This window comes from Hoplias malabaricus, chromosome Y (assembly GCF_029633855.1).
Source record: "Hoplias malabaricus isolate fHopMal1 chromosome Y, fHopMal1.hap1, whole genome shotgun sequence".
NCBI classification, from domain to species: domain Eukaryota; kingdom Metazoa; phylum Chordata; class Actinopteri; order Characiformes; family Erythrinidae; genus Hoplias; species Hoplias malabaricus.
This window is the reverse complement of record NC_089820.1, coordinates 67,169,842-67,185,003: the sequence shown is the minus strand read 5'-3', so window position 1 is coordinate 67,185,003 and position 15,162 is coordinate 67,169,842. Positions and strand designations below refer to the sequence as shown.

Genomic DNA, 15,162 nt, shown 5'->3' with positions numbered 1-15,162 from the left:
TTTGTCCACTGTAACCAACACATAGCAAATTATTGGATGGTGCTACACAGCACATATGTAGCCGGCAGATGTGGTACCCTTCTATTTCACCTGGCACTGGCCATGGCAACCCTAGGCCCATTTTCTATTGACATTATACAAGATATTTATGTGAAATTCAATGTCTGTGTCCACAAATGAATCATTGGTAAATTATACCCAGTTGTAGGGAGTCTCCACAAACCCTTGGACAGCTAATTTGGAAAACATTCATGGGTTTAGGACATTTATCATTAGTTAATCTGAAAATGTGGCCACTTAATAGATAAAAAAGTTTAAAAATAAGTGAATTATAATTATATATTAGTCTATTAATTGTCACAAAAAAATTCAGGGCCTTGACAAGCACCGTGTTCCTTAAGATCATTTGAACATGTTTCTTCTTAGTGAAACTCAGCACTAACTCTAGGAGCTGAGACGCTTTAATTGGTGGTTGTTATGAAATAGGACCATGGTCTCCACAGTCTTGTCAGACAATGGCTTAACTCCACCGATGCTGTTAGTTCATATCCCACACGGAACAATTCGCATCCATTAGCTACAGTACGTCCTACTGAGCTAAAAAAGACAAATGTCAATATCACTCTCCAAATGAATTGATCAGGGAGAGACAGGGAAAAGATCAGAGAGTGTTTCCGGAATGACTGTAGTGTTTGGATTCTAGTTCTGATGTTGGACATGGCGCTCATGCACGTGTGAGTATACGTGTGTCTCTGGCCCGCATCCACAACAGAGCTGGACGATGTTGGTGTGACAGACAGCTTGTTAATCTCTCACACTCGTCTCTCTATCCCCAGATGCACTAATTCCAGATTACAGTTGGAAGGAAGGGGGGTGGGGAGGGAGCCTAAAGGGGGATAGCAGCTGTGAACTCTGTTGAAAAGGGGGCTTCTGAGATATTGGAAACAAAAGACCCACATGCTGCATTAAAGCTGAGGACTTTACCATAAAGCCATGCATAATCGCTCTATTCTCAACGTGTGCCAGCTCAATGGTTACCCCACAGACTGTACAATCATCATGGGTCAAGTGGACATAAAGACCACCTTCTCTGCTCTATACATCGGGCCATAAGCTGTGTATTGAATGTGATGTAGGTGCTTTACTGTACAGAGTATAGAACAAATGCTAAAAGTTTTCATGCTCACAAATGGTTTTAGGAATTGTGGATATCCTCAAGAATAGAAAGGAAGAACGAGGTCTATTGTAATAAACGATAAACCATTGCCATAACCAAATTATTAGCACTCTTAGAGCTGGGCAATTAATTGAAATCTATATAATCGAGTCTATATCGATTATTGAACTGTTTGTTTGTTTTAATTCTGTTAAATTACATTCCCCACTGCGTGTTCATGTACTGTCCATTTAAAACCATGCTACCAAGCTGTAATCCCGTGATTCTGCCTGAATCTCATGGAAGCAGCCTAATGATGAGGCCGACTGAGCGACTCCAGCAGCTCGTACCAAAAAAGGCAAATGTCAAAGCTGCGAACAAAGCACAATCACACACCAAACAGTGCTCAAAAAAAACAAGCTCCCAGCAACATTAGAAAAAATGTCACATATTTAATACCGGAGCATATTTACAGCACAATCCTCGTCACTGAATTATTAACAAAAATAATCATTCATTAATCGTATTTGTGGTAAAATGTACAATTAATCGTGATATTGATTTTTGTTCGTATCGCCCGGCACTAAGCACTGCACTTATTTATTAAATCTCATTCTGTGTTGATTAATGACTGTATATTTATTATAAAACAGTGAGGTCAATGTCTGATATAAATCCAGAGACCTGAGTCGATCAAATCCATATGAAACTCTGTAAACACCATGTATATATATAAATATGCGCATAAACGCATGTTTGTATATTTAATTCATATACATATGTTTGTCTATCAAACCATTTCTCTCACTCGCGCTCTATCAAACTTGATCCACATCTCAATCCCCCTCCTGTACTAACCTCCAGCGTCATCATCAATGATAATGTATTCACGACCCCCGTTCAAACCCACTGCGGTCCGATACCTCCGTCCAAATTAATTACACCCTCTGTGCAGAATCAATAGCCTTGCTCTGGGCTATGGCTACAGCTCTAAGTGCCCTGCTCCAGTTCCTCCAAACCATCTAAACCAGCCTCTGGCAACAGACATGTACAATTACTGCCTTAGCTGTGGGCTGGAACCTCCTCTCAACCCAGCCTCCAACCCCCCCCCCTGCTTTTTTTCTCTACTTCAAAACCACCACATGTCAAGGTGATGAGAGCAGAGTGAAGCCTGAGTGCACACTGAAGCCCACTGTGATGCAGGAAGCTTATTTAAAGGCCTAATACCCAATGTTAATCAGGAGAGCTGATTAACATTGTAGTTGTAATCACTTTAGACTGAGTGGAGGTTAACTCTCAGAAGCTGCAGTTGTCAGAAATGAAAGCTGTGATTTTATGTAAATTACATCACACTAAGAGCTCACTGGAAAAAAAAAAGCAGAGATATTGAGTGAAAAGCGCTCATTCAGCACATTTTTAAGAACTGATATTGTATTTTGGTTTAGATTTTTGCAGAAAGTAAATTGACTTCCTTACAGAGCACTTTTCTAGACTCTTAAAGGGCTTTACATTGTTTGGAACATTAGAAAAGTTCCCTTATCCAGTTCAGGGTCGCAGTGGGTCCAGAGCCTACCTGGAATCATTGGGCGCAAGGCGGGAATACATCCTGGAGGGGGCGCCAGTCCTTCACAGGGCAACACACACACTCACACATTCATTCACACACTCACACCTACGGACACTTTTGAGTCGCAAATCCACCTACCAACGTGTGTTTTTGGACTGTGAGAGGAAACCGGAGCACCCGGAGGAAACCCACACAGACACAGAGAGAACACACCACACTCCTCACAGACAGTCACCCAGAGGAAACCCACGTGGACACAGGGAGAACACACCACACTCCTCACAGACAGTCACCCAGAGGAAACCCACGCAGACACAGAGAGAACACACCACACTCCTCACAGACAGTCACCCAGAGGAAACCCACGCAGACACAGGAAGAACACACCACACTCCTCACAGACAGTCACCCGGAGGAAACCCACGCAGACACAGGAAGAACACACCACACTCCTCACAGACAGTCACCCAGAGGAAACCCACGTGGACACAGGGAGAACACACCACACTCCTCACAGACAGTCACCCGGAGGAAACCCACTCAGACACAGGGAGAACACACCACACTCCTCACAGACAGTCACCCGGAGGAAACCCACGCACACACAGAGAGAACACACCACACTCCTCACATAATTACAAGAATTATTCTATAAATGCAACTAAAATATTATCAACACATTTATCATTTATCATCTTTGACATAACTTAAAAAAATGCCAGCCCTTTACACCGTCTAAAATGTCATTATGAATTTAAACTAAAAATAATCAAAAAGGACTTTTTAATGTAAATTAGGTATTTTTTCTCTCCAAATAAAAGTGTTAATTAAACACTACATATTTAGCGCGTGTGATTTAGAGTGCGTCTCTCCCCACGTTTGTGAATGAACAATTGAAGTGTCAGATTTGATAGATTCTGCTCTCTCCGCATGGGGGGTAATTAAATGTCTGGAAGTCATTTGGGACTCGGACTGTTGGAGCATGTTAGTGTCACTCAGCCTGACAACACTGGAGCAGCAAATAACAGCATGACACGATGCATTTGACAGAAACATTACAACATGCGCATGGTTTATGTCACAACACGTTTAAAGTGTATTCAACACTGCATTTATCCTCATGAGGTGCCGTGTATTGCTCTGGTTGTGTTTAATGGACTCTGCATCAGCGTTAATCACTTTTTTCAGAATATTATCCTCAAAATGTCAGACTAAATCATTTACATGCAAATCCCCAAGAGCTTTTTGATATGAAACTGTTCTAGAGAATTTTACCAGTTGCGGTAACCAGGCATGCAAATAATAATCACCATATTTAACCCTATATGTGCCACTGATGACAACTTACATAATAATAAATTCATTAACGAATATTAATAATTCAATAAACTCAGCAAAGATTGATTACAGTGAAAAGATGAAAAGTCGTCTTATTGGTAGTCATTAATATCACTGATAGTCTACGCCCCTCCATTAGCAGAACTGCCGTATGCAGAGGAGAGAGGAGGTGCTGGATCCATTTTACCGCAAGGTCATATAGGAGAGGTAACGCTGATCTCAGCACAGCCACAAGGACACAAGAACAACCAAGCAGTGCTCTTGCAGCAGCAGGTTTGGAGATGTGTCTTCACATAAACATCCATTAATCTCCCCTCTGTCCACAGCTTTTCTCCTCTCCACCACCTTTTACATTTACATCTTATTCATGTAGAAGGTGCATTCATCAAGCCATTACTTACAAATCATACAAGGAGATGGACCCCGACCCCCCGTTAAAAAAAAAAAAACACACTTGAAAAGTCCTACAGCACCTTGTTTTTTTTTGTTTGTTTATTTATTTAAAACAGCATTTACATATGAATGGTTTTATTTATTTGTTTACTTTACGTGTAAATATATTTGGAGGAATCTAATTGGAGGAAACCAGGTCACGGACTTAAGCTAATAAGGTTATTGACCTTCAAAAAATATACTTACAAGAATTAGCTTGAAATTGTTGGCCACAAAATTAGCATATTTTATTGGACACCATTACAGCTGATAATCATTGGTTCTGATGTATCCAAATTTGACGCAATTACATTGACACCTCTACCTTGCTGCACATTAACACTGCTACGCCTCCACCTCCACTCCCCAATCTGTCTGTCTCTCAGTCTCTCTCTCTCTCTCCCTCTATCCCCCAGCTGTTCCTCTGGCCTGGTGGAGAGGCTGCTGGGGCTCTCCTGCTCACACTGCCTCTATTGTCTGAATGGTGCAGTAGTGTGGGGGTGGTGCTGGAAGTCAGCAGCTGATTGATTTTTGGAGGGGGGCTGAAGAGGGGGATAGGGGGATGGGGAAAGGAGGAGGGAGAGAGAGAGAGAGAGAGAGATGGGAGAGCTGCAGGAGATATCCCTGCAGTTAGCTCTCCAGCTTACACATCTCTCTCTCCATCTGTTCTTATTTCTCTTTTGATGTCTGTCTCTCTTTCCTCTAAAACAATTGTATTCTGAGGGGAGGGGAGTTTCTTGAAATAAAACCAATGTAAAGATATGGGGAAATATATGAGTATCTATATGTAATAATACAGTGCTGGACAAATGTCAGAAACCTCTCCATTTATGTTATATTTTGCAATATTACTGAGAAGATTAGATTTAAGTGCAACTTGCACAGAGGAGGTGTGTTTCTAAGAAAGGTTTTTTTTACATAAAGGAAATGAGGCGCCTAACAACAATGCAACACCCATCCCTAGCAGATTTCAACCTGCTTCAGGTCTGTCCACTGTGAGAAGGCTCATTATAATGGTTCTACAAGGATGCACTACATACTGCTATAATTAAGAATCTGTTTTATATATTAAATGTCGGCTCTGCGTTTTGTTTCCACCATAAACTGGACCTAAATGCTGAGTGGACTCTGGATTTTGTCCAGTGTGGTCATATACTATAATAATGCAGTTGTGCACCTTTTGGAAAATGCACGTTAGCATTTTTGCCTCCACTTTCCCTACAGAGTCAGTATATATTCTTTCTCTCTCTCTCTCTCTCTCTCTCGCTCTCTCACTTTCCCTCTTTTGCTCTCTCTCTCTCTCGCGCTCTCTCTCCCTTTTGCTCTCTCTCTCTTGCTCTCTTCCATTGAGTGGTAAGAAGGCTTTTGCTGGACGGGTTGGATGATGATAAATTGCTCAGGCTACTTGGCACACGCGCAGAGCTCTTGCCTGTGCCGCGAATTCCCCTGCACCAAACGCGAGAACACAGTCAGCACATCCCTGATTAAGTCACACACTCCAAAGCCGTCAGCATATCCCTGATTAATTCACACTCATACAATCTCCACATTTCTTTAGTCCGATAACAACCTCATTACCTCACTCCGCAAGCTTTAACAATGTATTTTATTGACGAGTTACCAATGCACAGGTGAGGGGCTACACTTCATTAGGGCAGATTGTTGGGGGGCGGGGTTTGAATACAGTCCAAGGCTCACAGACAATCATTTGGAAACATGCAGTTAATAACATTTAAGGTTGTGTTTCACTGTTGCTGAATCAATAGCTATGATCACAACTATATTATACTACTATTAAGTCTGTTATTGCATTGGTTATAAGGCATTTAAAGCCCTCCTTTTAAGAAGAATGGAAAATGGTGGGCCTTCTTCACCAATAACGCCATGTTTCAGATCTACGGATACTTTTATTCGATTTCTGAGGAGCCCCTCCCACTAAAGCTTAAAACCCAAGCTACATTTTGAACAATCAAACCCAAAGACTAGTATAAAAACGACACACCCGCCGTCTTTTAAGTGATCGAAATCGCGCTCCAGCAGTTTTACACAGTGATAGAAAACACAGCAGCACAAAGAAAGCTCTAGACGTGGATGTGAGACTCACTGGGGCAGCTGAGGGCCTCCTTGGCTGTGATGCTCTTGTTGCAGGCTGAGCAGAGCGTGGTGGCGGATACAGTGAGGGAGGTGAAGAGATGGCCGTTGCTGTAGCGTGCCTCCCGTTCCCGCGCCTCCTTCTCTCGCTCCTTCATCCTCTCCTTTTCTTTGTTCTGCATGCGAAAGGAGAAACATGAAAGATCAGCTGATACAATCATCATACGATCATAATGGTTTGTTTTTTTTAAACATGGAGGATATTACTTCCCCGCACAAGCCTTCCGTTCACAATCATGTTTTATTAGGCTGTAAACCCGTATTCCCAACAACAGTCAGATATCGATGTGATGGACACATTAAGTGAAGGTAAACTCCTCCTTGTTCCTGTGGTGGGGAGTTTTGCATAATTCATCTGGGATTTCATGCCTCTAGTCAAGACGAATTGCACCATATCAGCTCCTTGTTTATCTTAGTCTCTGAGCCACGTACGAGTGTGGAACCTCACTACCATGACTGGTTTCTCTGCGTAGCAGTAAGCACCTTGTATATTTTGGGAATCAGATTCATTCATGATGCTCACCTATGCATTAATCGTCTGCTGCTTATTGGTAAATACAAAGAGAAAACAGTCAAACGAATTAAAAAACCAGACAGATATAAAGCAACTGTCATCACTGCCACGTCCATATTTGTTGAGTAGGTTTCCCAGACGGAGATTAAGCCCAGCCTTGGACTGTCCCTCCATAACACTGTAGTCCAGGCCTAGGTTTAATCCCGGTTTGGTAAAACTAACTTGATAGGTTCGCCATTGTGTGTCAAGATGGTTATGCACCAGTGGGGGATGCTGGTCTTTCAAGGAGGGGAAGCTCAATCTCGGCCTACATCATGAAATGTGTGGGTTTATTTATACGTAAATTCTACCCTCCGTTCCTTTTCAAGAAAATGATCTGTACCCTGTCGTACCAACAAGGCGTCTTTTCCAGGGACTTGACTAGTGTCCTCTCAATGGCCAGCAGAGCTAGGCTGCTTAAACGGCCTTGGCCCATGTGAAGTGTGTCCGCCTGTGCTCCCACGGATCTTTACACCAAAGGATCTCTGATTCGCTCATTTCGCTGTCAATCAAAAAGGGATTCAGCCTCAGACAGATCATCCAATCATCATGCAGCAGCTGAGCGTCCGGGCCAGCCGAGGACAGCCCACTGCCCCATAGACCCCCAGAGACGCTGAGCGTCCGATGGGCGGGACAAAGCCCAGCATTTATCCAATGACTCGTCTCGTTTCGCTGCACTTCGCTGCTTCACTATTGAACTCTGTGGACGCTCAGCGTCCTCACTGTTAAATCACTGTGAAGCTGCGGGAATGATTGAGAGGAAAGCTGAGCTTCCCTTGCAGTCTTAGAGCAATCGCCTCTGTTATGCACTGAAGTCTTGTTTTTTTGTAACCAGTCATTAGCTTGTGTTCTTTTAATTGATTGTGAATATCGATGGAGTCTGTTATTGGTACCTTGATTCCATCTCTCTATTGCTTATTGATTCCCCCTGAAACAGCTGTAAAGAGACAGCATTCTCAACAGCCTCTGGCTTACTTAATGTTACAGCACCATTTCCAAAGACAACCTTATTTCAGAAATAAAAACACCATTTCAAGAGTATTTACTTCATCCTCGATGAAAAATTGCAATGTTAACATTATTATAATGAAAGGACCTCACAAACAAAGGGGGAAGTGTAAACATGGACTTGTATAACCAGCAGGAGGACGTCGTAAACCGAGAGGCGAAGCAGGACTGGATTTGTAATGCTTTTGAAGGGAAAGTCTGGTTTTTGGCGTGGGGGCTGAAGCAGGCCAGGTGTGAATGCCTGTTCCAGCTGTTCCTGGCATGAGGCTTACCTTATCCTGCACATTTCATTTTGACCCAGTGAACACACGCTGCTCTGCTTCTCGCGGGGCAGAGAAATGACATCTCAAGCCTTAAGCGGCTTTGTTCGGAAAAGCCGTGTTTCCAGCAACAAACGACCTACTCTACTTCTCTTTAAGACAGAGGGAGATCTCAGATGCCGAGTGTTTGTGTGCGCCCTTAGTTAGTGTTATGCAGCTCTTGTCATGTACATACTAATGACATTAATGGTATTGGGAGGGACGAGGTAAGGTGCTTGTTTGAACCTCCAGACAGTCCCCGGATTAATCGCCGGACTCCAGCAGAGATGAGAGCTGTTGGCCTGGCCAGCACTCACAGCTATAGGCTGGAAAAGTGCTTGTTAAGGTATTTCTATAGCAACCACCCGTGCGCTCCCCTGCCACAAATGCAGCTGGTGAAAGACTGCCTGCCTTCTTTGCTTTTCTCCAGCATTCGCTCGATAATTCCTAGTCTGCTTCTCTCTGTGTGATTATCATGTGCCGGATGGCCACGAGTAGTTGTTTAATTTGGATAAAGCTTTTGGCTACACGGCCTGTATTGTGTACAGTACAATTCACAGCCGCGCAAAAATATAACCTTCATTCAAAGGCGTTAGAAGCTGCATCAATCTTGTAGACATTTCTGAAAGAGGACTGACAGACTAAGCCTCTTCTGTTCGGAGTAGGCTTTATATTAGGTGCTGGAGCACCACTGTAGAGCTGCAGTCCGGCACACGCACATTACTGAAGTCAGTTACTGTTGTTGAATGGTTAGTTTCGGACCTAAATTCATCCCAAAATTATAACTGGAGGATTTGTACCTTTCTTGTCAGCCCTTGGCGCCGGGTAAACTTATGTTCAGTACTTTTCTAAGGAGACTATTCATGGTGTGTGTTCACTACTGAATACTGGTATTGGCCATGGCTGCACTTTAAGGGAGCAACATTTGAAAGTGTTTTTTGAACACCTTTGGGCACACAGTGCATCACATTGGACTTTTGGCAGAGATGGTATTGATGAAGATTCAAGAACACATCAATCTGTTAAATTCAGTGCAACTCCCTTCCTTTTCTCATCTCGGTCTGAAGAAATAGATAATGGGGAATGTGTTAAAGTCATGAGAGTCATGAGAGAGAGAGAGAGAGAGAGAGAGAGAGAGGGAAAGAGAGAGACAGAAAGATGGACAGAGAGGGAGAGAGAAAGAGAGAGAGAGAGAGAGACAGAGAGAGAGAGACAGAGAGAGAGAGACAGAGAGAGGGGAAAGAGACAGAGAAAGACGGACAGAGAGGGAGAGAGAGAGAGAGAGAGGGATAGAGAAAGAGAGAGGGAGAGAGGGAGAGAGAGAGAGGGAGAGAAAGAGATACAGGGACAGAGAGAGAGAGAGAGAGAGAGAGAGAGAGAGAGAGAGAGAGGGAGACAGAGAGAGAGAGAGAAAGAGAGAGAGAGAAAGAGAAAGAGAGAGGGAGAGAAAGAGAGACACAGAGAGAGAGACAGAAAGAGAGAGAGAGAGAGAAAGAGAGAGAGACAGAGAGAGAGAGACAGAGAGAGAGACAGAGAGAGAGAGACAGAGAGAGAGAGAGAGAGAGAGAGAGAGAGAGAGGGAGACAAAGAGAGAGAGAGAGAGGGAGAGAAAGAGAGAGAGAGAGAGGGAGAGAAAGAGAGAGACAGAGACAGAGAGAGAGACAGAGAGAAAGACGGACAGAGAGGGAGAGAGACAGGGACAGAGGGAGAGAGAAAGAGAGAGGGAGACAGAGAGAGAGGGAGAAAGAGAGAGAGAGAGAGAGAAAGAGGGACAGAGAGAGACAGAGAGAGAGAGCCTGAGAAGAATGCTGCAAATTCTTTTCATAGACAGGCGCCAACTCCAAATTGCAACCAAATGCAACCAAAAGCTTCTAGCGAGCGAAGGAAGTTCTTTCCTTTGGGGAAACAAAAAAGCCACTGATACAGTAGCTGTCTAAGGGAAGTTTAAAACTTGAGCTGGATTCAAACTCTGTACACTGACCTCCTACACAAAAAAACACATCCATCACTTCCTCTCCATTTCAGATACTTATCCTCAGCTGCGTAACAGTGGATATAAAATCTGTCATCATGCTGTTTATTAAAGTAGATCTGGCCTTTGTAGTGGATTGAACTGAGCTTAATATATAATGAAGTCCAGTGGGGGGAAGCTGAAACTGTCCTGACGCTGTTATCTGTACAAAGCAGAGATCTGCAAACCCACAGGACTCACCCACCATCATGTAGCTCCCAGAAACTCAATTTTCAAAGCTACTGGACACTGTATTTATCGACCATAGGTACATTTTTAGATACAGAGACCACAAATACCGTACATAATATTAGAATCAACAGAGAATCCCATCCCAAATGTCCTGTAAATATAAAGACTTTACGATCCTCGCGGTCTAAACTGCAGAAAGTCATGCCGTCAACTGCCTCAGAAGAAGCCATATTGGAGTAAATGTTTAACATGAACATCACTGGTCCTCTGGAGTTGAAAGTGCCTGCTGTGTTTATTATCAGAAGCTAGCAGAGTTATGGAGGAAGTCTCAGTTCCTCTTCTGTATCAGCTGCTCTCTTAGTTTCTGACATCTGCATATGTCCAACCGCTCCGGTTATAGCTATGACCAGTGTTTGGTTTTCATTTCTATTTGATTCTATGATTCAGTGTGTGATGGAGACCTGCAGAAAAGGTTCGACAGTCCACCTGCACAGCAGAGCTTCCAAATAAATGAAACGCAGTGCTTTGAGGCTTGGTTACAATATAAATACATCTGCATAGTCTGCTTACTACAGGGAATTCAGTCCCACTGCTTCACAGGGTGTTTTGCCCACACTTGCTCAACTTGGGCTCGTGCAGAGCATCTCCAGACAATCCCAAATTGATTGGTGAATTATTGGAGATTATCCAAACGGTGTGTGCACAATGAAACACATTTCAGCATTTGGGTGCTGCTTAAAGTTGCAGAAATCACCCGTTAAAAAGTGAAGTCTAGATACGATCAGATTAACAGTGTTTTTTTCTGTCAGTGTTTCAATAAATTAACCTTCAAGAAAATTAAAATTACTTCTTTTTGGCCACAGAACAGACTTCCCATAACAGTGCAGCGGGGGTGAGACCTGGGTTACCAAGGAAACGAGAAGAAAACAGAGGGCGTGTGGTGACACAATCGACCAGAAGTTATTGAGAAAAGAAGCTGTTGCAGTTGTTGCGCAAAAGATGCTCCTTTCTGCAAACTCTTAGAAATGAGTCAATACACGTCTGCCAAAGACTTAACCCATTAACTGCAGGATTCGGATTAAGAAATGTATTATAGTCACCAATAACATATATTTTGGCTGCTATTATTAATGTAATCCAATGTTTTGCAGTAGGTACAAACAGTGTAGACGATGCTGGACACAGGGCAGGGCTGGGACTCAAGGGGGGAGCTCCCAGCAGGCACAGCGGTCTTTGTAGTTTGTAGTTGGGGATTTATTTTGTTGTTACTCTTGTGTATATAAATGTGTGTGTTTGTGTGCTTAGACTTTGTTGCTGGGAGCTCACTGTCAAGCAGAAGGGAGTCTACCGTCATGTGATTTTTAAATCACATGACACGTTTTATGATCTGATTGTAATTTGTCGCAATAGAAAACAAGTGATAACATCCCTGACCCCTGGTCAAATCTCTGTAACGCACAGCCTCTCTCAGCGACTGTAGATGAAATCAAGGCTCACTCGTCTTGAACCGTATGGTAAAGCAAACGCCCAGACGGGCTTCAATGACTTTGTTTCCAGCTGAGTACCCTACAGTAAAACAGGGTGTGTCTGCTGGGGGTCTCGCCCTCTTTACGTCTCCGTGAGAACACACTAGTCTGGCCCTCGTGCTTTCACCCAGCTCACTGGGCCGGAATGAGAGCGTTCTTATCTGAGGCCGAATTACAGTTCAATTAACCTCAATATAACAGAACAGAACTCCTCGGGATACAAGACCAGACTGACCTCAAAACACTGCTTGCAGCTGCAATAAAGGATGAAGAAAGGAGATTAAATCAGTGACGGTGGACTTTGGACTGGGTTTATACCTGCGATGGTATCATGAGTTCATGGCAGCGATACTGTAAACATGAAGAAACAATGCTGATTAAAGCGCTTTCATCTCCAAAGCTACAATAAACTGTTTTTTAGCAGTTGGAAATAAAACAGAGCTAGAAACAAAGATGAGACAAGAGCGAAACTGCAAATTAAACAGCACTCACTATGTGTTTAAAGGACTGTGGAGAGTGAGGATAACTTCATGGTATCATCACAACACATCGGAGCTGAAGGGTTATCATCGCCACCACAGCCCACAGTCAAAGATATTACACTCTGCTGCATAAACAGAATGAAGTTCAGCAGCTAAACATAAGAGTCTTGTGATTTTTAGTGCTGGCGTTTGTTAAATTAAAGCAACACGGTCCCTAAGGACCTAACCATATTAGCCAATCTGCTTTACACTAGGTCTCTCTCTCTCTGTGTAAAACATCTAGAACATTTGGCCTTCAGCACAAGGCAGCAGTCACCTGACTGTAATCTCCTTTAATGCCAGTCTACCACTGAAATCCCCTCTGCAGTTAATAGGTGTGCGCCGATGGTCCATCTGAAACTAAGATGCTGTAAACATCAGCAACGGCAACAGCTACATACTCTCAGACTAGGTCCAGCATTGTAAGATTTGAAATATCAACAGAGCTAGGGATAATCTAGAGAGCTCTTATGGTTAAAAGGCTAATATGTGGTGAAATAAATAAATAAATAACAATAAATACAGTGATATGGCAACAATTCAACATCACAATACCTATGTGACACATAACTACAATTCATACTCAATTTAGACTTATTTCCTGACACCCGTACTGTCACATGACTTATCTGAACAACGATGACCCATTGTCATACTCTTGACCTCCACAGTGTCATTTTTCTCGTCCTATCACAGTTTCAGGAAGTCGTCTGTATTACGAACAACACCAGAAGAGCATGTGTGAATGAGGTCTGAGGTCACGGCCGGCGACCAACAACAGGATCATTTACCTGAGAATTATAAAAGGACCTGGCTTTCGAGAAATAGGCAAGAGCCCGTATTAATAATCCCTCATTTGTCCTCAGGTTGGAGGGGGGTAAGAAAAAAAAAAGAAAAGCAAACAGAGGGTTGCTTTGGGAAAGGAAAGGGCTGAATGCCCAAAGGATAACCTCTGATAAGCGAGAGAGGAAAGAGGCACAGAGAACAAGCACTTGTATAGTTAGAGCTAGTGGGGGCCTCAGAGACCTGAAGGGTAGACAGATGAAGAAACAAAAAGAGAGAGAAAGAAAGAGAGGGCGAGAAGCCCCAGAGATCGGTGCACTGAGGAAGCAAAGGATAATGCCTGAAAAAGAGCAGAGTGAAGCAGGTAACTTGATTTCAGGGGCTATTGACAGGACAACAAAGAGAGAGAGAGCGAGAGAGAGAGAGATTAGATAAAGAACAGACAAAGAAAGGAGGAGCAGCAGGCAGGGGGTAAAGGAGAGAGATTTAGAGCAGCTCGAGGTTAGGAACTGTAGTATGAAGGTGGATTCACACACACACACACACACACACACACAAGAATACAGTGAATGAACAGGTCCTAAACTGAGAGATAAGGCCTCACAGGCAAAGCAAGCCTTTAACTGAAATCTCCAATGTAAATGTATGCAAATGTAACCGATAATGTAGTGCAAGGTTTCTAACACCAGTCCTGAGAACCCATTACTGCCCTGTTCTCTGCAAAAGCCTTAACCTTTAAATCGGCCTCAATGCCTTTAAATCTCCATAAACACTAATAAATAAATAGAAATATATCAAGTTGATTTGATGTGTGTGAGTATTTAACCCTTTCCAGAGATCTTTCGTTGTCTTTAATTGGGAATTTAACAAAACCATGCAAGGTATGGAGCGATGGTTTTGGTTAAAGATACTAATCCACCATTTAGAACCAGCACTGGGAATCCCCACAATGACTGTGCCCAGCCTAAGACAGATGGTGGGCAACTAGCAGTTTAGAGCATCCCCACCCCGATGTTGAAGAGGTACGGGGCGCCGGGCTAACGAGCAGAATCCAGTTCGCCCTCCTGCAGAGTGCACGCTCACCCCACTACAGCCGTCCCCAGAGAGCAGCGGGACGGCTAATTAATACACCCAGGCGGACGTCTAAGACAGCACACAGAGAGATCAAACCAGAATCACACCCACACACACCTGTCCAACTTCACGAAGCAAGAGAAAAGACGCTCTCTGTCCACGGTGCCGTGAAGCCGGCAGGCTTTGTGTATCAACAATTGCTCAACTGTGGAACTCTAACAATGAGTATGCTTCACTTCCGTATTGAAGTTACATCAAATAAAAGCAGGGATTATCCAAAACAAACTGTAATCTCTCATGATGATCCACTCTGTTGTAATATGTCTGTAATTGTGGCTAAATCAGTGCATGATAAGTTTTACAGGGAGAACAAAAATAAGCGTACAACAAGTCTAACCCAGCCAACTTCCTTGTATTTTCAACATATATGTCACAATATCAGATAATATTCAAGTTAGCACCGAATGAATGAAGTTCATATGTTCTCCAAACGTGAAATAAGTTGCTTTAATTGTTCCGTTTTGCTCAGGTTTCTTCTCTTACAAATATCT

At 43.2% G+C, this 15,162-nt stretch overlaps 1 protein-coding gene across 2 annotated transcripts in view; it reads right to left on the bottom strand.

Moving 5' to 3' along the window:
* LOC136678283 (rho guanine nucleotide exchange factor 2-like) overlaps positions 1–15,162 on the bottom strand; it is a 61,386-nt gene that overhangs the window by 15,850 nt on the left and 30,374 nt on the right. For both annotated transcript variants that reach the window (XM_066656273.1, XM_066656274.1), the window contains one exon: positions 6,598–6,760. In XM_066656273.1, the coding sequence (XP_066512370.1) occupies positions 6,598–6,760 (163 nt within the window). The remainder of the gene's footprint in view (positions 1–6,597; positions 6,761–15,162) is intronic.